Source organism: Ranitomeya imitator, chromosome 2 (genome assembly GCF_032444005.1).
Source record: "Ranitomeya imitator isolate aRanImi1 chromosome 2, aRanImi1.pri, whole genome shotgun sequence".
Classification (NCBI taxonomy): Eukaryota; Metazoa; Chordata; class Amphibia; order Anura; family Dendrobatidae; genus Ranitomeya; species Ranitomeya imitator.
The window spans coordinates 603,671,192-603,695,805 of record NC_091283.1 but is presented as its reverse complement, the minus strand read 5'-3'; the positions used below and the strand labels follow the sequence as shown (position 1 = coordinate 603,695,805).

General features: G+C 45.9%; 1 protein-coding gene across 3 annotated transcripts in view; it reads right to left on the bottom strand.

Moving 5' to 3' along the window:
• Nucleotides 1–24,389, bottom strand: part of USP36 (ubiquitin specific peptidase 36) — a 61,548-nt gene extending 37,159 nt beyond the window's left edge. For 2 of the 3 annotated variants that reach the window (XM_069752414.1, XM_069752416.1), the window contains exons 1-7: nt 24,037–24,389; nt 19,659–19,909; nt 18,314–18,532; nt 17,331–17,441; nt 13,944–14,046; nt 3,528–3,595; nt 3,375–3,445 (exon numbers count right to left, since the gene is read on the bottom strand). In XM_069752414.1, the coding sequence (XP_069608515.1) occupies nt 3,375–3,445; nt 3,528–3,595; nt 13,944–14,046; nt 17,331–17,441; nt 18,314–18,532; nt 19,659–19,902 (816 nt within the window). In that variant the 5' untranslated portion in view covers nt 19,903–19,909; nt 24,037–24,389. The remainder of the gene's footprint in view (nt 1–3,374; nt 3,446–3,527; nt 3,596–13,943; nt 14,047–17,330; nt 17,442–18,313; nt 18,533–19,658; nt 19,910–24,036) is intronic. The other variant, XM_069752415.1, reaches the window with a different exon arrangement.
• Between the last annotated feature and the right edge of the window lie 225 nt (nt 24,390–24,614).

The window sequence follows — 24,614 nt, the reverse complement described above, 5'->3', positions numbered from 1 at the left end:
CTTGAGCGATGTGGTTTCCAAAATGGGGTCACTTATGGGGGTGTTTCCACTGTGTAGGCACATCAGGAGCTCTCCAAACGCACCATGGTGTCCGATAATTATTCCAGCAAACTTAACATTCAAAAATTTAAATACTGCTACTCTTGTGAAAATAAAAAAAAAGTTTCGGTCTAAAGTAAATTTTTCGTGGAAAAAAAATACGGTAATTAAATGTTCATTTTTTTCCTTCCACGTTGCTTCAGTTTCTTTGAAGCACCTGAAGGGTTAATACATTTCTTGAATGTAATTTTGAGCACCTTGAGGGGTGCAGTTTTAAGAATCGTGTGATGTTGGGGTATTTTCTGTCATATAGACCTTGCAAAGTCACTTCAAATGTGGGGTAGTCTCTCAAAAAAAAAAAAAAGGTTTTTTTTAAGTTTTGATGGAAAAATGTCAAATCAGACAACTTTTAACCCTTATAACTACCTAACAAAAAAAATATGTTTCAAAAATGCTGAAAAGTAGACATGTGGGAAATGTTATTTAACCATTTTGTGTGACATAACTCTGATATAAGGGAATAAGAATTCAAAGTTTGAAAATTGTGAAATTTTCAAAATTTTCGCCAAATTTCCGCTTTTTTCACAAATAAAGGCAAGTCATATCGAAGAAATTTTACCACTATCATGAAGAACATTATGTCATGGAAAAACATTCTCTGAATCAGTGGGATACGTTTTAGCATTCCAAAGTTATAACCTTAAAGTGACAGTGGTCAGAATTGCAAAATTTGGCCTGGTCATTAAGGGGTTGAAAGGACTGTCAGCACACAATCACTGTTCAAACTAAGTACAGGTTCTCAGTGCTTCATGGAAAGGGTCAATCACTTATATATACACCTTCACACCTGCTTTCTATCTATCTCCTTCCTTCCCTAGCTCTATGAGGTCAGAGCAGTCAAGGAAAAACAGGGGGAAGTGGACATCGAGGAAAAAGAAGCAGGTGGGAAGGTGTATTGAAATATTAGGCCCCGCCATGAAGCGCCAAGCAACAGGACTCAACTTTGAACAGTTATTCTGTGCTGATAGTCCCCAACACTCCCGACAATCATCTGCCTGGTGACTCCATACACATTAAACTGTCAGGCAAACCTATCAATATTGGCAAATTTAGTTTAAAGCAGGGGTGCACAACTTGTGGCTAAAGGGCCACAGGCAGCCAGCAATACCCTTCTGTGTGGCCCTGAACCATCTGCATGTTGTAGGAACATGTCTTTTCCGTGTCAAGGAGAAACCAGTGGGGTGAGTAGCACAGTATGGATGGATAATTATGCATGGTGTGCTGTGTGGTCATTTCTGGGCAAGCAAGAAGTTGATGAGGTTAAGAAGTCCTGCTATGTTCATTGTCGTTTTTATGGGAGAAGGGAAACACTCATGTTTCGGTGTTTGGCATATACTACAACGTAGAGCACTGAATGCATGGTCTCATGCATGGAATAGAGCCATAAGTGTATTGCGATGACATGAACTTACTGTTCCCCTACAGTTACATTTTACCTGGCAGATGCTGATACTAAATGGCTTTTAGCTAAAAATTTTGACCGCCAAAGACTGTCAGATTTTTTTACTTCTGAAAAAGCATCTCACTTACAGTATTAAAATTTTGTTTAGAGCAATGGGACACTTAAGGTACCGTCACATTTAGCGACTTTACAACGATAACGATAGCGATCCGTGACGTTGCAGCGTCCTGGATAGCGATATCGTTGTGTTTGACACGCAGCAGCGATCAGGATCCTGCTGTGACATCGCTGGTCGTTGCTGAACGTCCAGAACTTTATTACGTCGCTGGATCGCCCGCTGACATCGCTGAATCGGCGTGTGTGACGCCGATCCAGCGATGTCTTCACTGGTAACCAGGGTAAACATCGGGTTACTAAGCGCAGGCCCGCGCTTAGTAACCCGATGTTTACCCTGGTTACCATTGTAAAAGTAAAAAAAAAAAAAACACTACATACTTACATTCCTGTCACGTTCCCCAGCGTCAGCTTCCCTGCATCCTCCAGTGTCAGTGCTGGCCGACCGTAAAGCAGAGCACAGCGGTGATGTCACCGCTCTGCTTTCCGGCCGGCGCTTACACAGTGCAGGGAAGCTGAAGGCGAGGGACGTGACAGGAATGTAAGTATGTAGTGTTTTTTTTTTTTACTTTTACAATGATAACCAGGGTAAACATCGGGTTACTAAGCGCGGCCCTACGCTTAGTAACCCGATGTTTACCCGGGGACCTCGGCATCGTTGGTCACTGGAGAGCTGTCTGTGTGACAGCTCTCCAGCGACCAAACAGCGACGCTGCAGCGATCGGCATCGTTGTCTATATCGCTGCAGCGTCGCTAAATGTGACGGTACCCTTACACACTGTTCTTATTCTGCAATAATGAATCTAAAGCCAATGTGCTTGAGAGTGTCATTAGTGGCAGTGACCAGGCAAATTTGCATAAGTGGAGAATCTCTCTCATCTGGCAATATTCTTCTCTTAAAGTACCGTCACATTAAGCGACGCTGCAGCGATCTAGACAACGATGCCGATCGCTGCAGCGTCGCTGTTTGGTCGCTGGAGAGCTGTCACACAGACAGCTCTCCAGCGACCAACGATCCCAAGGTCCCCGGGTAACCAGGGTAAACATCGGGTTACTAAGCGCAGGGCCGCGCTTAGTAACCCGATGTTTACCCTGGTTACCATTGTAAAAGTAAAAAAAAAAAAAAAAACAGTACATACTTACATTCCTGTCGCGTCCCCCAGTGTCAGCTTCCCTGCACTGTGTAAGCGCTGTCCGGAAAGCAGAGCGGTGACGTCACCGCTGTGCTTTGCTTTACGGCCGGCCGGCGCTGACACTGGGGGACGCAGGGAAGCTGACGCTGAGGAACGTGACAGGAATGTAAGTATGTACTGTTTTTCTTTTAACTTTTACAATGGTAACCGGGGTAAACATCGGGTAACTAAGCGCGGCCCTGCGCTTAGTAACCCGATGTTTACCCTGGTTACCAGTGAAGACATCGCTGAATCGGCGTCACACACGCCGATTCAGCGATGTCAGCAGGTGATCCAGCGACAAAATAAAGTCCTGGACTTTCCCCAGCGACCAACGATCTCCCAGCAGGAGACTGATAGTTGGTCGCTGTCACGCATAATGATTTAGTTAACGATATCGTTGCTACGTCACAAAAAGCAACGATATCGTTAACGATATCGTTATGTGTGACGGTACCTTTACATTCCAGTTTTATCTAAGGAGCTTTTAAGATTAGGGAGCTGCCAGTTTAGACAAAGTACACAAAGAAAAAAAAAGCAGCTTTGGTGGCCATAAAAATAAAACCGATAAAGAAGTTAAAAATTACCCGTATCTCCAGTGCAATATCCAAATATGGGTCAAATGTGTCAGAGACGCTCTTACAAACTGAACATTTTACTAAAAGATACAAAAAAAAATAAGTGTAAGTATATTACATCTTTTTCAAACTATTTTGTAAGACACCCATTTCCACACTCACCTCTGGAGCGCAGGTAGCCTCCAAATATCTGATGAACTAACGTAGTTGCTTGACTTTGGCGGTCCAACCTAGGAAGGACACAACGATTTATGCGACTAATTGTTTTTTCAAAATAATTTTACGACAAAGTAAATTCAATAAAATAAGCTATTGACACAATTATCAAAGTTTAAAGAGCATCTAATGGATGTCAAATTAAGGATTAAAGTAGCGAGTGCTTTGAGCTAGCTTCCAAAACCACAATTTTGGGAGGAGAACTATATACAGGTGCATCTCACAAAATTAGAATATCATCAAAAAGTTAATTTGTTTTTCAATACAAAAAGTGAAACTCATTATATAGAGGCATTACACACAGAGTGATCTATTTCCAGTGTTTATTTCTGTTAGCCCCCAGAGCTTCTTTCGGTTTTGCGTTTTGGTTTTTCGCTCCCCTTCTTCCCAGAACCATAACTTTTTTTTACTTTCCCGTCAATATGGCCATGTGAGGGTTTGTTTTTTGTGGGACGAGATGTACTTTTGAACGACACCATTTGTTTTACCATGTCGTGTACTAGAAAACAGGAAAAAAAAATTCCAAGTGCGGTGAAATTGCACAAAAAGTGAACTCCGACACTTTTCTTTTGTTTGGCTTTTTTACTAGGTTCACTAAATACTAAAACTGACCTGCTATTATGATTTTCCAGGTCATAACCAGTTCATAGACACCAAACAGTCTAGGTCCTTTTTTATCTAAGTGGTGAAAAAAACTGCAAACAATTAAAAAAGAAAAAAAAAAAAATTGTGCCATTTTCCAATACCCGTAGAGTCTTTATTTTTCGTGATCTCAGGCTGGGTGAGGGCTTATTTTTTGTGCGCCGAGCTGACGTTTTTAATGATCCAATTTTTGTGCAGATACATTCTTTTGATCGCCTGTTATTGCATTTTAATACAATGTCGCGGCGACAAAAAAAAATTGTCATTTTGGCGTTGACTTTTTCTCGCTACGCTGTTTAGCGATCAGGTTAATTTTTTTTTTTTTTTTTTTAAATTGATCGGGCGATTCTGAACTCGGCGATACCAAATATGTGTTTGATTTTATTTTTATTGTTTTATTTTGAATGGGGCGAAAGAGGGGTGATTTGAACTTTAATATTTTTAATTTAAATTTTTTTTTTTTTTTTTTTTTTTTTACTTTTGGCATGCTTTAATAGTCTTTATAGCAGACTAGAAGCTGCCATAGCCCGATCGGCTCTTCTACATAGAAGCGATGTTCAGATGGCCCCTATATAGCAGATATACTGACTTGCTACGAGCGCCGACCACTGGGTGGCGCTCACAGCAATATGGCACTGACAACCATAGAGGTCTCCAGGAGACATCAGGTTGTCATGCCAATACACTGGTGACCCGCGATCACGTGATCCGGCTGATGGCCGGAAGCGCCATTCAGAGTTTGACAGCGGCAGTTAACTGGTTAATAGCCGCGGGTGGATCACGATTCCACCTGCAGCTATTGCGGGCACATGTCAGCTGTTCAAAACAGCTGACAAGTCCCCGGAAAGATGTGGGCTCACTGCCGGAGCCGACATCGGTGTACTATTACGCCCGATGTCGGTAAGCGGTTAATGTTGAGGATAATGGCTTACAGCCAATGAAAACCCAAAAGTCGTTATTCTAACTTACTGAACTTACTATATACCCAGATAGATTAGCGAAATTAGGATTATTTAGTATAGAAAAAAGACTGAGGGGCGATCTAATAACCATGTATAAGTATATAAGGGGACAATACAAATATCTCGCTGAGGATCTGTTTATACCAAGGAAGGTGACGGGCACAAGGGGGCATTCTTTGCGTCTGGAGGAGAGAAGGTTTTTCCACCAACATAGAAGAGGATTCTTTACTGTTAGGGCAGTGAGAATCTGGAATTGCTTGCCTGAGGAGGTGGTGATGGCGAACTCAGTCGAGGGGTTCAAGAGAGGCCTGGATGTCTTCCTGGAGCAGAACAATATTGTATCATACAATTAGGTTCTGTAGAAGGACGTAGATCTGGGGATTTATTATGATGGAATATAGGCTGAACTGGATGGACAAATGTCTTTTTTCGGCCTTACTAACTATGTTACTATGTTACTATATGTTTCTATTATACTTTTCCTCTATTTGTTCCACTCCTGGTTTTGGCTTACAGATACTGAGGTAAAATCCTGACCAAATACTGCAAGTGTGACGGCAGCCTTACTCTGTGATTAGGCTGAACTGGATGGACAAATGTCTTTTTTCGGCCTTACTAACTATGTTACTATGTTACTTTATAACACCTGCTTGAAAAAAGATTTAAAATCCGAAATGTTGGCCCACTGAAATGTATGTTCAGTATATGCACTCAATACTTGTCGGGGCTCCTTTTGCATCAATGCGGCGTGGCATGGAGGCGATCAGCCTGTGGCACTGCTGAGGTGTTATGGAAGCCCAGGTTGTTTTGATAGCAGCCTTCAGCTTGTTTGCATTGTTGGGTCTGGTGTCTCATCTTCCTCTTCACAATACCCCATAGATTCTCTATGGGGTTAAGGTCAGGCGAGTTTGCTGGCCAATCAAGCACAGTGATACTGTTGTTTTTAAACCAGGAATTGGTACTTTTGGCAGTGTGGACAAGTGCCAAGTCCTGTCAGAGAATTAAATTTCCATCTCCAAAAAGCTTTTCGGCAAAGGGAAGCATGAAGTGCTGTAAAATTTCCTGGTAGGTGGCTGCGCTGACTTTCTTTCTCGCCTCATTGGCGGACACAGGTAACCATGGGTGTATGCTGCTGTCACTAGGAGGCTGACACTATGCAAATAAAGAAGAAGTAACTCCTCCCCGGCAGTATACACCCTCCAACAGGCACCAGGCAACTCAGTTTTTGCTTAGTGTCTGTAGGAGGCGGACCTGGATCCAACACCAGATCCGCATTTCTTTTACAGGGATTTGTTGTGTTTTATTAACCTTTTCCCTTTCTTTTTCAGACTTTTTTTCTTCAGGGTAACAGGGTGCAGTTTTCTCACCCTGTTTTCCCCCACTTTGAGCGACCGAGAGAGCAGTGTAGTATCACCCACATCGCACCCTCTCGGACCCACTGGGCAGGACTTGTCCCCTGTCACCCTTCGGGTGTTCAGGGTGACCTTCTTCCTCGGTGGCCGGTCCTGCCCGTTTCCCCTCCTCATCCCTCTCCTCGGATTGGGCTGAGAGGACGACGGCGGTCACTTCCAGTGACCCTCTCCCCCTGGTTAGGGGTTGACGCCGTCTTCTGCGCCAGAGAGTTCGTGGCGCGGGAAGGAGGACTTCTTCCAGGACCCTCTAGTCTCCAAGGGATCCTGATGGTTCCTCATCTCCAGGTAAGGGATCTTCAATCAACAAAGCCCCCCCCCATCCCCCTTCCTTCCCTCACCCTGCCCGGCAGCGATCTACATATAGCTTACCAGGCTTCCCCTGTGATAGGAGAGAGGGTCGCATTTTCAGGCGCTGGGACACACTAAACCGCGGGGAACGGCTTCACATAACGCCGGCATTCTTTCCCTCCTTTTTATTTAAGATTGCAGGCGCTCACACCATTTTTTTTCTCTGTCTTCCCGGCTTTTCTCCTTTTTTGGCGCATGAGCGCCCTCTGGTGGCGGCCGGCATTATTGCGGCCAGGAGTTTTTTCCTCCTGGCTTTTCTTCACCACCTTTTGGCGCTTGAGCGCCCTCTGGTGGCGGCCGGCATTATTGCAGCCAGGAATCTTTCAGCGCTGTTGGGGGCGTTTCTTCTGCTTCCCCCTTCAGCGCTTGTGCCCGCCCACAGCGTCGCGCTTTCTCAGCGCTCTTTTTACCGCTTCCTGCTCCCTGTCAGAGTCTGCTCACCGCGTGGGACAGAAGATTTTCGGGGGAACACAGGCACCTGCCACTGTTTTTTCGGCGGGCTCAGCGCTACTGCTCTCTCGGGCTCAACTCCTCCCGGCAGTACTTTTCCGCTCCAGGACAAGGTAATATCCACCTATGTCCGATCCCACCCCGGCCTTTGCCACTACGGCCATCCATTACGCCTATCCATTACGCCTGCACTCACTAAGAAAAAGTGGGCTTCAGGTCAGCCTTCACCCTTCTGCCTGTCCTGCGTTCCTCCCACCATGTCCGTCCCTCAGGAAGCTCCTAGGTCCCGGGATGAGTGCACCCCCCCTCCCCCGGAGTGGGCTGTTGCTATGTCTCAATCAGTGTCCGACCTGACTAAGGTTTCTCAGTCCCTGGTCCAGGCACTTGAACGTATCCCGCTTCTCTCTAATGCCACCAGTGCCACGAACGCCTCACACGGCGATTCGCTCGCACCTGTCCTAGACCCTCACAGAGGCAGACCGGACAAAAGAGACAGAAAACGGACCTTATCTAGATCCTCGTCCAGTTCCCTGGACGGAATTCCCCTATCTGCCCATTCCCCCTCCTCGCAGGCGGACGTCGGGTCTGATCTATCCTCTCAGTCGGAATCTGACTCTGATGCAGATCATACTTCCGGAACACAGGAGATGGTCGATAGCCTTATTTCAGCTATCATTCAGACGCTTGATCTTAAGGAGGATGAAGTGAGCTCTCAGGACGTCTCCGTTGCGTTTAAACGGATTAAACGTCCTTCTAGGTGTTTTCCTAATCACAGGGAGTTTGATAACACTACCTCTAAACACTGGAAAAACTCTGGTAAGCGTTTCCCTGGCAGGAAACGGCTAGATGTGTTATACCCTTTTCACTCCGACCTTGTCTCCAAATGGTCCGAGTCTCCTAAGGTCGACCCGCCTGTCTCTAGGCTATCCTCGCAGACGGTTCTGTCTATCCCGGACGCGGCTTCCCTTAAGGACCCCACGGACAGGCAAATCGAGGCCTTAGCAAAATCGGCATTTAAGGCGTCCGGAGCCTCCCTCTGCCCTAGTTTCGCCTCGCCCTGGGTAGCCAAGGCTGTGTCAGCCTGGGCCAAAACCCTGCGCAGGGGCATTTTGGCCTCTGCTCCTGCTGAGAAACTGTCTGAATTAGCGGATCAGATTTCTCTTGCGTGAAAATACCTCATGAATGCCTCCCTTGATGCAGCGGCCTGCTCCACCAGGGTTAACAGCAACATTGTGGCCATTCGCCGAATTCTCTGGCTAAAGGCGTGGAGCGCTGACCCCGCTTCTAAAAAATCTCTCACTGGTCTGCCCTTCCAGGGTTCTAGACTCTTCTGCATGTAGCTGGATCAAATGATCTCGGACGCTACGGGTGGTAAGAGTACCTCCTTACCCCAATCCAAGCCGAAACAGCCCTTCAATCGGAGGGGCCCTCAGTCCTTTCGGTCCTTCGCCTCCTCAGGAAACCCCAACCAGGACCGTTCTTCCTCGCAAGGAGACCGAAGAAAACCTTCTTTCAGGCCTCCACCGCGCTGGAGAGCTAAGAGCCACCCCGCAAGACCATCTGGATCTCGGGGCCACAGGTCCTCTAATAAATGACGGGTCGCCCCCACCTGGAAATCCCTCTAGGGTGGGAGGCCGACTTCTGTTCTCAGAGGTGTGGCTATCGGTAGTCGACGACGCCTGGGTCAGGGAGATCGTCACTTCGGGCTACAAGATAGAATTTTCTTCGCCCCCAGGAAGACGTTTCCTGCTCTCTCGTCCTCCCACCTCTCAGGACTTCTCCAGGCCGTCGAGTCGCTCCTCACCTCAGGAGTCATAGTTCCGGTGCCTCATCGCGAGCGGTTTTTGGGTTTTTACTCAAACCTGTTTGTGGTTCCAAAAAAGGACGGTTCTCTCCGTCCAATTTTGGATCTCAAGCGGCTGAACCGCCATCTCCTGATTCGGCGTTTCAGGATGGAATCTTTACGCTCGTTGATCGCGTCCATGGAACCGGGAGAGTTTCTGTGTTCCGTGGATATCTGAGATGCGTACCTTCACGTCCCTATTTGCGTACGACATCAGAGATTCCTCCAGTTCGCGATTCAGGGTCATCACTATCAGTTCACGGCCCTCCCTTTCGGTCTGGCGTCTGCGCCCAGGGTCTTTACGAAGGTCATGGCAGCTGTCATGGCCATCCTATGTTCAAAGGGGATTCTGGTAATCCCATACCTCGACGACCTCTTGATCAAGGGTCCGTCCCGTTGGGATTGCAGCCAGAGCCTCCAGCTTACTCTGGACACGCTTCTTCGCCTCGGCTGGATAATCAATTACCAGAAGTCTTCCCTGATTCCATCTCAGTGGCTGGAGTTCCTGGGCATGGAATTCGACACCTCTCAGGCTCAGGTCTTTCTTCCCAAAGAGAAGTTCCTTTCTCTTCGTCGGGGGTCAGGGAACTAAAGAGCCCGAATCCTCCGTCTCTCCGCCTTGCCATGAGGGTTTTGGGAAAGATGGTCGCCTCCATGGAAGCGGTCCCCTATGCCCAGTTCCACTTTCGTCCCCCTCCAGCTGGCCCTTCTGTCGGCCTGGGACAGGAATCCACTTTCCCTGGATCACCCGTTTCGCCTCTCCCCCAGAGTGAAACAGTCTCTCTCTTGGTGGACGCTGTCCACCTCCATTCTGCGCGGGAGGTCATTTCTCCCTCCCCGCTGGCAGGTGATCTCCACCGACGCCAGTCTCCAAGGTTGGGGAGCAGTTTTTCTCCACCTCACGGCCCAGGGCCGCTGGACTGCTCAGGAGGCGCGCCTCCCTATCAACCTCTTGGAAATCAGAGCCATCTTCCTAGCCCTCATCCACTGGGAGTCTCTCCTTTCAGGGAAACCGGTCCGCATTCAGTCGGACAACGCCACGGCCGTGGCTTACATAAACCATCAGGGAGGGACTCGCAGCGCACAAGTCATGGCGGAAGTGGCAAAAATTCTGCGTTGGGCGAGGATCACGTTCCTTCTCTGTCAGCCGTCTACATCCCAGGGGTGGACAATTGGGAAGCCGACTTTCTCAGTCGCCAGGGCATCATGGCGGGAGAGTGGTCTCTTCTCCCCTCAATCTTTAGCCAGATTTGCCAGCGGTGGGGCGTCCCAGACGTCGACTTGATGGCCTCCCGGGCAAACCACAAGGTTCCCCAGTACGTCTCCAGATCTCGGGATCCGATGGCCGTCAGATGCGACACACTCGTGATTCTGTGGACTCAATTCTAGATGCCCTATCTGTTCCCACCCCTCCCCTTGATCCCAAGGGTCGTAAAAAAGATCAAGACAGAAGGGGTCCCCGTACTCTTAGTAGCTCCAGATTGGCCTCGCAGGGCCTGGTATGCAGAACTGGTGAAGATGCTATCGGACGTTTCGTGGAGACTTCCGGATCGTCCGGACCTTCTTTCGCAGGGGCCCCTCTTCCACCCGAATTCTTGGTCTCTGAATTTAACGGTATGGCCGTTGAGGCCGCGGTCCTGAAGGACGCGGGTTTTTCTCATAGTGTCATCCAGACTATGTTAAGGGCGAGAAAACCGGCTTCCTCGCTTATTTATGACAGGTGTTGGAAGGCCTTTATCCGGTGGTGTCAGGACAACAATCTGTTTCCTATGACCTTTTCCCTTCCATCTCCTCTCAGTTTCCTTCAAGCGGGTCTAGATTCGGGTCTTTCCCTTGGCACCTTGAAGGGTCAGATTTCTGCTCTGTCCGTTCTTTTTCAAAGAGACCTGGCCTCCCTGCCTCAGGTCGCTCATATAGCTCCCCCTTATCGTCCTCCTGTCGAGCCTTGGGACCTTAACCTCGTTTTGGACGCCCTCCAGCGTGCGCTCTTTAAACCGATTCAGGACATTTCCTTCTCGTTTCTATCCTGGAAGGTGGCCTTTTTGGTCGCCATCACCTCCATTAGAAGAGTGTCGGAGCTGGTGGCCTTATCCTGTCGTTCTCCTTTTCTAGTCCTGCATCAGGACAAAGTGGTTCTTCATCCGGTTCCTTCCTTTCTACCAAAGGTGGTTTCGGCTTTTCACATCAATGAGGACATTGTACTCCCTTCCTTGTGCCCTCTCCCGGTTCATCCCTTGGAGAAATCTCTTCACAAGTTGGATGTGGTCAGGGCTATCCGAATTTATCTCGCCAGAACTGCCTCTTTTCGTCAGGCCAATTCTCTGTTCATCGTCTCGGAAGGGCGGCGAAAGGGGCTCCCCGCCTCCAAGTCCACAATTGCTCGTTGGATCCGTTTGGCGGTTCTGGAGGCATACCGTGTTCAAGACTAACGGCCTCCGTCGGGAGTGAGGGCTCACTCTACCCGGGCTGTGGGAGCTTCCTAGGCAGTTCGTCACCAAGCTTCAGCCTCGCAGGTTTGCAAGGCCGCAACGTGGTCATCCATTCACACCTTTGTGAAATTCTACAAGGTGCATACTCAGGCTTCTGCGGATGCGAGCCTGAGTAGGAGGATACTGCAGGCGGCTGTTTCTGACCGGCCGACCTAACTCTTTTTCTGCAGAATATCCCGCCCTAGGGACTGCTTTTGGACGTCCCATGGTTACCTGTGTCCCCCAATGAGGCGAGAAAGAAAGAGGGATTTTTGGTTCTTACCGTAAAATCTCTTTCTTGGAGCCTTCATTGGGGGACACAGCACCCTCCCTTGAAGTTGTACCGTGTTGGCCAACGTGCCGTTGTTGTGGGTTGGTACATAGGTTGAGTTTTATATTACCTGTTCCTACTACTGCTTTTGCACCAACTGAGTTGCCTGGTGCCTGTCGGAGGGTCGTATACTGCCGGGGAGGAGTTACTTCTTTATTTGCATAGTGTCAGCCTCCTAGTGACAGCAGCATACACCCATGGTTACCTGTGTCCCCCAATGAAGGCTCCAAGAAAGATTTTACGGTAAGAACCAAAAATCCCTCTTCGGTCTTGATAAAACACAGTGGACCTACACCAGCAGATGACATGGCTCCCCAAACCATCACTGATTGTGGAAACTTCACACTAAACCTCAAGCAGCTTGGATTATCTGTCTCTCCACTCTTCCTCCAGAGACTGGAACCTTGATTTCCAAGGTCTAGTGTGAAGTATCCACAATCAATTATGGTTTTGAGAGCCTTATCTGCTGGTGTAGGTCCACTGGATTTTATCAAGACTTAAGTCAGCACAGACGTCTACCAAGAAATTTTAGAGCACTTCATGCTTCCCTCTGCCGTCAAGCTTTTCGAGATCGAAATTTCATTCTCCAGCAGGACTTGGCACCTGTCCACACTGCCAAAAGTATGAATACATGGTTTAAAAACAGAAGTATTACGGTGCTTGATTGACCAGCAAACTCGCCTGACCTGTATTGCGAAGAGGTAGATGAGAGACATCAGACCAAACAATGAAGACGAGCTAAAAGCTATCAAAGAAACCTGGGCTTCCATAACACCTCAGCAATGCCACGTGGCATTGATACAGTAACTGATACAAAAGGAGCCCCGACCAAATATTGACTGCATTTACTGAACATACATTTCAGTAGGCCAACATTTCGGATTTTAAAATCATTTTTTCAAGCTGGTGTTATAAAGTATTCTAATTTACTGAGATAATGACTTTTGCATTTTCATAGGCTGTAAGCCATAGTCATCAATATTAACAGAAATAAACACTTGAAATACTTCACTCTGTTTGTAATGACTAATACATGGATTTTTGTGTACTCACTGTAAAATCCTTTTCTCCGAGGCACTCACTAGGGGACACAGCATGAACCATGGTCCTGTGTCCCCCAATGAGGCAAAGGAGAAATAGGAGTTTCCCTTTTTTGTATTGAAGAACTGAAATAAATTAACTTTTTGAGGATAGTCTAATTTTGTGAGATGCATCTGTAAGTATATGGTGCCTGGCATGCAAGTAAAGCAGAGTTGTCATCAGATTTCACAATACAAGCTGCATACATTGCTGAGGAACTTACTCTAAAAGTCCATGTCAGAAGGACTGTATAAGCCAGATATTAAGATGAGCTGCTTATTTTATATCGAAGGAAAACAACGTGTGTAATTTGAATTATGAAATTTGGTGCCAGATCCACTTCAAGGGCGATTTCAGACACATGACGTTTTTGATTCACAGCCAAACACAGATTTAGAAAGAACGGGAAATATAGAACAGGTTAAAATTTCAAAATTTCCGAAAACTGGAATGGCGTGTTACAAGAAGTGGAGAAGTATCAGTCTTTCCCTTCAGATCCATTACTGCCTTTGGCTTATAAAACTGCTAGTGCGATTCCAACCTAAATAAAAAAAAACATTTGGAGAGGTACTGCTTGAAGCTAGTTGTTAGACAGCTGCTCACTATGCAGCACCCAAAAGTCCCTTTCAGATGGATTCCAGGCACAGCATCCATCTTAATATTCAGAAGATGTTCAGAACGAGCTCTTTGTTTCAACCACGTAAGCACAATAAATATTATAACAGCATAATATATAATATAGAACTAGATTTACAAATTATGAGCCTCTGATGTGATACATTGATATGGAAGTATAACAATCACTACAAGTTTTTTAGCTCCTTACTTGGCATAGCCATTTAAACAAGCCTTTTGCATGGCATCAATTGTATACCGCAGGAACTCATGTGCATCTTCTTGACTTCCAAATCGGAAATGACGGGCAATTTCTAAGGTGAGAATGATAAAAGTAAAAAGGGTGGATTAGGACTATGTGGCAGACTTTTGAAATACAGTTTTAAAATAATGATCCGGTGGTTACACCTTTTTGGTGCACCATAGGTAGGGAAGGGGTTAATAGGACAGACCATACACAAGCTAATGACTGCTGAAATGCAGTGCTCAGTTCTATAGAACCTGCAGAGGCAAATATTTTTTTTTTTAAAGAGTACATATAAACTAAATAAGACTTCACTCTTTCTGGAGGACCTAGCACAGTAGTGTATGACATACATTATAATTTCAATTGAGACAGTTTTAAAAGAAATCTGCCTGTAAGATATCCCTCCCAAACTGCATATATGAGCATTCGTGTCTTTGAAATGTAAAACCATAGACACCTTTACATGTTCTATCCATTATTGTATTCCCAAGTAATTAGCATTTTAATGTATATGTAAATTACACATTGAGTTCTATGCAGGTGAGGGAGCACCAAGTAGCCTCTACCTACCATGGTTGTTTCCCTGACCAGCACCAGCCTCTTTAGCTTGATTGATAGCCCACAGTCAGATTTCCTTGACATCACCCAAGGATCAAGCTAAAGATGCTGGCTGGTGATGGGCAGGAAAACAACCTCAGTAGGCAGAAACTTGCTAGGTGCTTTGTCATGCTGAAAGCACTCAACGCATCATTTACACATGAATTTAAACACAAATTACTCAGGAATGCAGAAACATATAGCAGATATAAAGGTGTTGACGGATTTACATATAAAAAACCTCCATGCCATTATTTGTGGTTTGTGGAAAAGGGGGTGGTGTTGATCTTACTAAGATTCCCATTAATGTTTTTAGGCTGCAGACTCCGCCTTCAAGTCTATTGGAATCCAAGACCTAGATGGAAACCAGAGGGCTTCTGTCTCCCTTATCTGTTGCTTAGGCCACAATTACACATTGAGTATTTGAGTGTTTTACATCAGTATCTGTAAGCCAAAACCAGGAGCGGAACAATCAGAGGGAAGCATAATAGAAACACATCACCTCTTCTGTATCTATCACCCACTCCTGGTTTTGGCTTACAGATGCTGAGCATGTGGATGTGGCCTTAGTGATAAACTTGAACAAGAACGTAACTTTTCAAGGATTTCTTCATTGGCTTGGAAGCAAGCACATCTCTTTAGTGAGAAAAAAACCAAAAACAAACTAGGATGACAAAAAAAAAAATACTGATTGGTTTTTCTAAGGTAGGAACACAGGGATGTCTGAATCTAGTGTCATTCCTAGTGGTGCAGAGGAGTTGACCCCTTACCCCGTTCCCCAAAGAATATTGCTAATCTCTAAATGTACAGCAGCTAGACAATCTATGAACAGCTTATTTTCAGGGAACATGGGGCCCTGTTACAAAGAGGAATCAAATTTACAAGACTACAACATTGGCAGTGAACTCCTGCCCAAACCATGGGCAGCATAAAAAAAAAAAAAAAAAAGCCTCCATCACTCCAGAGAAACACCCGCCAGTCTAGTAAATTCATGGCAACGTTGAGAGCAATATTGGCTAAACAAATCCTGTTGAGTTCAAAATGGCTTCTCACATTTTTAAAACCGGATAATATATACAAATTTGAAGGGACACTAGACAGCTGATGCATGCTGCCTGATCCACGCATCAGGCACTGGCTGTATGATTTCAACCATGCATGCATGACTGTGAAACACTGTGGCCTTTCAGCAAAGAACGGTTTAAAAGCCTCAGGGTTCCGAGCTGCACAGACTAGCTGGACAAGCAGATCATGGCTTCACCTTACCCATTACCCTTGAGTATTGGGGTCTCTCTGTGCTCTTGTATAGTGAGAAACCGTCAGTAACTCATGGGAGGGGAGAAGCCGCCGGTGACCTATCTTTCCAACTAATCTCTATTGCGGCTTGGTCTTGGGTGGCTTTTAAACTGTGTTCGACTCTGAAAAGGTGCGACATTTTAGAGAAAAACACATTCCAGAAATAATACAGCCAATGCCTGACACATGCTGCCTGTGGATCGAGCAGCATGTGCCAGCTGTCAGGTTCCCTTTAAACAAATGTAAGGCCAGTACATGAGAAACCGCAGGTAAAAAACATCATTAGGCCATGTTCACACGATCCTTTTTTTCATGCGGAATTGCCGCGATTTTCCTGCTGCGGGTCCGCAGCTGTTTTCCATGCAGGGTACATTACATTGTACCCTATGGAAAACAGGAACTGCTGTGCCCACAATGCGGAAAATCAAAAAAAAAAAACCGCGCTGAATAGCTGCGGGAAAAAAGAAGTACCATGTCACTTCTTTTTTCGGAGCCGCAGCGGTTCTGCACCCATTGACCTCCATTGTGAGGTCAAACCCGCAGTAAAACCCGCAGATGAAAAAAATATCTGCGGGTTTTACTGCGGTTTGTGGTGCCGAACCGCTGCAGCAGGAAGTGCGGGGAACCGGGCGGAAGTGCGTGGGCGGAGTGTGGCTGCCCCCCCGTGCTCCGATCCCGCCCCCCCGTGCTCCAATCCCACCGCCCCGTGCTCCGATGCCCCCCCCCCAGTGCTCCGATGCCCCCCCCGTGCCCTAATCTCCCCCCCTTATACTTACCCGGCGTCCCGGTGTCCGTCCGGCCGTCTTCTCCCTGGGCGCCGCCATCTTGCAAAATGGCGGGCGCATGCGCAGTGCGCCCACCGAATCTGCCGGCCGGCAGATTCGTTCCAAAGTGCATTTTGATCACTGAGATATAACCTATCTCAGTGATCAAAATAAAAAAAAATAGTAAATGACACCCCCCCCCCCTGTCACCCCCATAGGTAGGGACAATAAAAAAAAATTAAGAATTTTTTTTTTTTCCCACTAAGGTTAAAATAGGGTTAGGGGTAGGGTTAGGGTTAGGGGTACGGTTAGGGGTAGGGTTAGGGTATTTTCAGCCATTTTAACTGCATAGAAAACTGCATAAAAAAAAGGATCAAAAAAAGGATCAAAAAAAGGATCAAAAAACGCATCAAAAAAGGACAAAAAAGGACCAAAAAAAGGACCTGCGTTTTCTGCCAAGAGCTGCAGTTTTTTAAAAAACAGTCCTGAAAAAAAAAGGATGGAAATCAGGAACGTGTGAACATACCCTTACAGGTACAGCCTTAAGTAGGTAAAAAGAATTAGTTATAGATTTACTATCTAAAGATAAAACATGTTGCGAGAGCGTCCTATTTTCATAGTGTAGCAGCTAATCTAAAGCAATGAACCCAGCTATTAGTTGGTGCAAACAATGTAAAATCTCACACATTCGTACTTTTCAGTTCGCGAATAAAAGAAACGGGCTTGATAGAGTTTCCACTGTTGGCAAAGGCTTGAATCAGATGGTTCTGCATAATGCACAGCATACAGAATCCACCCTGCTGACCTGAAAACAAGGAAGAAAGGTCTTGTAATCAATGCGCTCTATAAAGAACAGCCTTCATTATATGATGGAAATCATTTAAAGCACAACCACTTATACTGAAGAACAGTTCACTTGAACATGTACATTAGTATTAACCCCTTAATGACCGGAGGTATTTTCGTTTTTGCGTTTTCATTTTTTGCTCCCCTTGTTCCCAGAGCCTTAACTTTACAAAAAAAAAAAAAATGGCCATGTGAGGGCTTGTTTCTTTGTGGGACAAGTTGCACTTTTGAACGACGCTGTTGGTTTTAACATATCGTGTACTGGAAAACAGGAAAGAAATAAATGTGCGGTGAAATTGCAAAAAAAAAAAAAAAAAGTGCAATTTCAAAGTTGTTTTTTTTTTACCATGTTCAGTAACTGCTAAAACTGACCGGCCATTATGATTATCCAGGTGATTAGGAGTTCATAGACACCAAACATGTATAGGTTCTTTTTTTATGTAAGTGAAAAAAATATCCAAACTTTGGTAAAATAAATAAATAAATAAATAGCCGACCATCAGGCGGCGCTGATAGCAATCTGGCTATGACAACCATAGTGGTCTGCTGGAGACCTCTGGTTGTCATGCCAACTCATCGGTGACAAGCGACAGGGTCACTGATGGGCAGAATTTCCATTGCACTTCCGGTAATGATGTTCGGGCCCCAATTCATCTAAATGGGGTCGGGGTACTGTTTTGGTACCCGAACCAAATTTTTTTTTTTTTTAACTGTTTGGCTGAACCTGAACATCCAGGGGTCACCACTTCATGAAATGGGAAAACCTCTTTAAATGGTGATCAAAAATAAATGTCATGCAAATAGAATCTGCATATGTGAAAATATACTTACAGTTGCGACTATGCTCCTTAGACAGTAGGTAGTTCGCTAGAGGAGGGGTGTATGTCAGACACTGGACAGTAGAATTTAAAAAGCAAGTGTTTCCCAGATTTTGAAGACCTGCTCCCACTCTGGAGACTCGCTCCCATTTCATAGTTAGCTTCTCGACTGGAAAGAGAACCTTTTGAGGATGTGGAACTCCATCTGTGCTACTTGATGCGTGATCACCACCTGAAACAAAGGGGGAAAAAAAAAAAAGACCCTTAAAACCGTTTGGGCTACACAAAACAAGTATCAATAGCTGCACCATCATTCTTCACCTATTTACATGTAGCAGTAGTATATAGGACTTAAAGGGTTTTTTCAGTTTTGGAAAACACTTTTCGCTTAGCTGCAGTTTGTTGTATAAAAACTGCTCATACTCCTCCTCAGTTCTAATGTTGAGTCTCTGCCACTGCCCCCAGTGTCTGTTAGGGTATGTGCACACGCTGCGGATTACTCTACGGATTTTTCTGGACCGATTTTGGTAAATCTGCAGGTAAACCGCACTTCTTATGGAATTATCGCAATTTTTTTGCGGATTCCACCTGCAGATTCCTATTATGGAGCAGGTGTAAACCGCTGCAGAATCCGCACAAAGAATTGACTTGCTGCGGAATAAACAACGCAACGTTTCCGCACGTTTTTTTCGCAGCATGTGCACTGCGGATTTTGTTTTCCATAGGTTTACATGGTACTGTAAACTCAGGGAAAACTGCTGTGAATCTGCAGCGGCCAATCCGCTGCGGATCCGCAGCTAAATCCGCAATGTGTGCACATAGCCTTTTTGTCTGCAGAGCTGACAACAGTGCTGCAGCCCATCAGTGAACTTAGTGGCTGGTGTCCCTGAGCTCACTAATGGGCTGCAGCGCTGTCGTCATGATGTGAGCTCAGCACACAATAACAGACACTGGAAGCAGCAGGAGGCTCAATGCTGGACTCTGATTTTTTTTCTTTCTTTCTTTATTTTTTAAACAAAAGTGCTTTGGGACAGGAGTTTTCTTAAAAAGGAAAACCCCTTTAAACCAACCATTTTATGGATGTTTGCATTTCAGTATTATCGAGCAGTGACCATGTTAATTAAAAAAATAAGTTTTTATTTGAATGATTGCTCCTTCATGTATATAGTCACAGCTAAACCATGCATCTCTCCTCTCCCTTTGACTGTTGCAGAATATGCCTTTACACACAGCAGCTGTCAATCATCATTGAGGGGGAATACTATAGACTCATTTTAAGTGTTATTACAATTATGCTGAGACCCAGTATGCACAGATTATATGATGAAGGAAATAAAAGACCGTTTACTATTACATACTTTGCTTCAGGCCTCCCTCCAAGCCTCTCTGGGATGTGGTAGGCTGCAGACTGGGACTCAGTAGGATATATTTGCTCTTTAGTGTCTCCAGTTGGTAGTAGAAACTTTTACTAGCAGGCTCGAATTCAATTTTTTGTAAAAGTATCTTTTTAGCAGAGGAGGTGAGCAACTTCCCCAGGTCTACGTCATCAGAATACTTCCGACCTGGCTTCAGGGCATCTTTTAGCTTCTCCACAATCGGCATCTTTGCTCTATAAATGGGAGATGGAAAAATAAACAAAAATTACACATTTGACAACACTAATGGGTGTATTCATGATCGGTATCACACGGATACAATGGCACCTATAAACAGCACTGTACCTAGGCCGGGGCTACACAACTGCACCAGGTTGGATGCAACATCATGCACTCCTGTGAACTGCAGTTGTCACTCAAAATCATCATGGCCTGACACAGGATTTTCCCAAAAACAAATGGTGAGCAGCTGGACATGACATATTACAGCAGTGGTCTTCATCTAAGCTTTGCTGATGGCACGAAATGTTGTGATTTCTGATCTATACACACTCCATGTGCTGCCGTCCTCAGTAAATGCACACTGCGTCACCACGTGTAGCAACATTTTCATCACTTTGCTTTGATTTATAGCAAATCTACTCATCTTGTTATGGCTCTTCACAGGATATAATAGTACAACATGGGTTATATCCTACTGTTAAAGTAACAAACATTATAAAAAAAAATGGAAGTATGAGACTGATAACAGTAGAGAGGGATCTGGGGACATATCGGTGAATAATCAGCAGACTTCAAATTTAGGGATCTGTGATGGCCATTAATATAGGGCATGGGTAGGTATAAGAAGATTCATAAAAAATATATATTTTTGTCTTTTAAAAGAGCAGCCAAGACTTCTATATTGATGGTCTATCCTTAGAACAGGTCATCAATATTACCCTCACCATTCAGCTGTTCCCACTGAGAGCAGCTCAGCTCCGTCACCTGTATAGCATCCAGAGTGGGGTACTGCACATCTGCCCTCATTGAAACGAATGGGGTGAATCTGCAGTACCCAGCTATGGCCACAATACAGCTGACTGCGCTGTTCTGCAACTGATCACATCTGGCTGCCACTGGGAACAAATGATCTTTTAGGCTATGTGCACACGTTCAGTTTTTTTCGCAGTAAAAATGCTATAAAAGCTCATTAAAAACGCATACATTATGCATCCTATCATTTAGAATGTTTTGTGCACATGATGCGTTTTTTTCCGCGAAAAAAACGCATCGCGGTAAAAAAAGCAGCATGTTCATTAATTTTGTGGATTTTCTGCGTTTTCCCCGCTATTCTATGCATTTGGGAAAAAACGCACTAAAAACGCGTCAAACACGCAAAAAAAAAACGCATGCGGATTTCTGGCAGAAATGTCCGGTTTTTGTCAGGAAAATTTCTGCAAGAAATCATGACGTGTGCACATACCCTAAAGGGAAACTGTCACCCCCCAAAAATCGAAGGTGAGGTAAGCCCACCAGCATCAGGGGTTTATCTACAGCATTCTGTAATGCTGTAGATAAGCCCCCGATGTATCTTGAAAGATGAGAAAAAGAGGTTAGATTATACTCATCCAGGGGCGGTCCTGCTGCGGTCCGGGGCCTTCCATCTTCTTACGATGACGTCCTCTTCTTGTCTTCATGCTGCGGCTCCGGCACAGGTGTACTTTGTCTGCCCTGTTGAGGTCAGAGCAAAGTACTACAGTGCGCAGGCACCGGGAAAGGTCAGAGAGGCCCAGCGCCTGCGCACTGCAGTACTTTCCTCTGCCCTCAACAGGGAGACAAAGTACGCCTGCGCCGGAGCATGAAAACAAGAAGAGGACGTCATCCTATGAAGATAGGAGGACCCGGACCGCAGCGGGACCGCCCCTGGGTGAGTGTAATCTAACCTCTCTTTCTCATCTTTCAGGATACATCGGGGGCTTATATACAGCATTCCAGAATGCTGTAGATAAGCCCCTGATGCCGGTTGGCTTAGCTCACCTTCGATTTTCGGGGTGACAGGTTCCCTTCAAAGGGGTTATCCGCCCTAAGGGTATGTGCACACGTCAGGATTTCTTGCAGAAATTTCCTGAAGAAAACCGGAAATTTTCTGCAAGAAATCCGCATTTTTTCCCCCGTTTTTTTCGTGTTTTTTTTTAGCATTTTGCAAGCGAAATTAGCTTGCAGAATGCTAAAGTTTTCCAAGCGATCTGCAGCATCGCTTGGAAAACTGACTGACAGGTTGGTCACATTTGTCAAACATAGTGTTTGACAAGTGTGACCAACTTTTTACTATAGATGCTGCCTATGCAGCATCAATAGTAAAAGTAGCCACAAAAACCTCACTGACATATTCCCGTCAGCAGGGCACATCCCTTGAGAAAGCGGTCGATTAGGGACGCGAAACGCGCGTCGGGGGGCTTTTTCTGCACACCCAGCCCAGGACCCAGCTAGCGTTAAGCATCTGCCGACCCTCTTTAGTTTTACTGCCCTGTTGTGGGGATTCATCTATGGGGCATTCTCTTTCATTCCATCTGGCAGACATGCGTACCAGTGCCATAACATCCTTTTGCACATGCACTTTATGAGGTTATTATTATCAGGCACTTATAGATTGGGGTAGCAGTGGTTCCTGTTGACCCTGGTGTGTTGTTCTTTGCACACGTGTCGTTTTTATGCATGTCTTTCATATATATGTGTATACACTATCTGTATTTCCAATAAACTTTGATATACTTCATATATATACCTAGTACAGCTCGTATTTTCTCCTGTTTAAGCATCAATAGTAAAAGATAGAATGTTTAAAAATAATAAAAAAAAATAAAAAAAATGGTTATACTTACCTGCAGACAGCCGATCTCAGCGGCGTCCGTTCCTATAGGTGGTGTGTGTGTGCAGGACCTTCCATGACGTCGCGGTCACGCGACCAATCACAAGACGGTGACGTCATTGCAGGTCCTTCACACAGAGCATCTATAGGAAAGGAAGCGACAGCGTGCACCGCTGAGAGGCGGGAAGACTCCGGGGCCATCAGAGGGTGAGTATATGACTTTTTTATTTTAATTCTTTTTTTTTTTACCAATTATATGGTGCCCAGTCCGTGGTGGAGTGTCTCCTCTCCTCCACCCTGGGTACCAACCGCACATAATCTGCTTACTTCCCGCATGGTGTGCACAGCCCCATGCGGAAAGTCAGCAGATCAATGCATTCCTAGGTGTGCAGAGTCACCGCAATTCCGCAAATTTAAAGAACATGATGCTTTTTTTTCGCGGAAAAAAAAGCAACATTTGCACAAGAAATGCGGAATACACTTTAAATAATAGGAGGCATATGTAAGCGTTTTTTTCGCGTTTTTATAGCGAAAAAACGCGAAAAATACTGTACGTGTGCACATGGCCTTAGGCTACAAGTCTGCAGTCACCGTGTACTTGTGAATCATCACAGCGCGTATTAGGAATCTCCAATACATGACCTAAAGTAGGTGATTTGCATACATGCAGTCACGTGTAGACTAGACGTGCGCGGCCTCGCTCAGTACAGGAGTATAGAGCAAAGCCCGATGTGTCTAACCAGAACGTTCCTGCAAGTATGCATATCAGTAGTTGCCAGGTCCCGGCGTTGGAGCAGAATTGCAGCTTCAGGTCGAAGAACCCCTTTTGATGTATTATTCTAGGCTTATATAGCGCCTTTGTATTCCACAGCGCTTTACATACATTATCATCGCTGTCCCCAATGGGGCTCACAAGCCCTGAAAGTTCCATATTTAAGTATAGGTTGGTGAAACACACACACACACACACATCTGCATGTGTTCACATAACACTCAATGTTTTACAAAGTGGCAGAAAAATTACGTTTTTGTGGCTGAATCATATTGGTTTTCTTTCCCTGTGTGCCCATATGTTACTGAACGGGTAACCCACCCTAACATTAATAGACCTCTGCCCATCACACTGTTTAAAAGTGAAAAAACAACACAGGGGTATACAGCAGGCATGTGCGGCTCAGACTACACGTGACGATTGCAGTACGGGGGTCGCTATGTTACCCCCAGCAGAAAGTCAGGCTTTTGGGGTCACGAAACCCCCATCTATACGCATTACGCAGGGACACACAGCAATCTTTGGAAGGGAGTGATAATAGGGCTCGCAGCCTTTCTACCAGTAACTAGGAGACCCCCAGTGGGCTACATACACGGGGGGCACATTGCCACCTGCACACACCGCATATAATGCATTCATGGCCGCACACGGAAGGTACAGGCCCCTGAGGGAGCACAGGCAGCGCCATAGTGCATGTGCGGGCACCACCACCTGCTGGGACAGGCGACAACACTCACCCGGCCCGGGTCTCCTCTCCAGACTTGTACTTCCTGTTCCGCCCCGGTAATGTCGGCTCCCGGGACGATGGCTACCTCATGGCACTGTGGCGTTATGCTGGAAATACAGTGTCACTAACCATAACGTCTCGGGAACGGCAATGCTCCGGACTGCGCTCAGTGATACACTGCTGTCGCGGCCGCCATCATGGCGTAGTCCGGCGTCAGACACTGGCTATGGGAGACGGTGCAGGCGGCGCTACTGCAGACTGGAATGTGAACGTGAGCCGCAACCTCTGTCGTCTGCTGCGTGCTGGGGCCTCGTACAGCAGCCTGTGGAGTCCGCCATTTTGTGGGAACTAGTCTGTGGGACCAATAGGAGCGCAGTTACTGGAAAGCGCCTGTGCTGAGTCGGTGATGTCAGTTATTGCTGGGGAGCTGCTGTGCTGCAGTCTAGTGGGGGCATGGCGGGACCACACAGCAAGTGGCGCTGCCTCTGAGGTAGTTGTCCTGTAACTTCTGGGTAAACATTTACTTTAGTCCCATAAAAGCAACGGGCACAAGACAAAGAAGTATATGTACCTCTTCGTGACTGACTC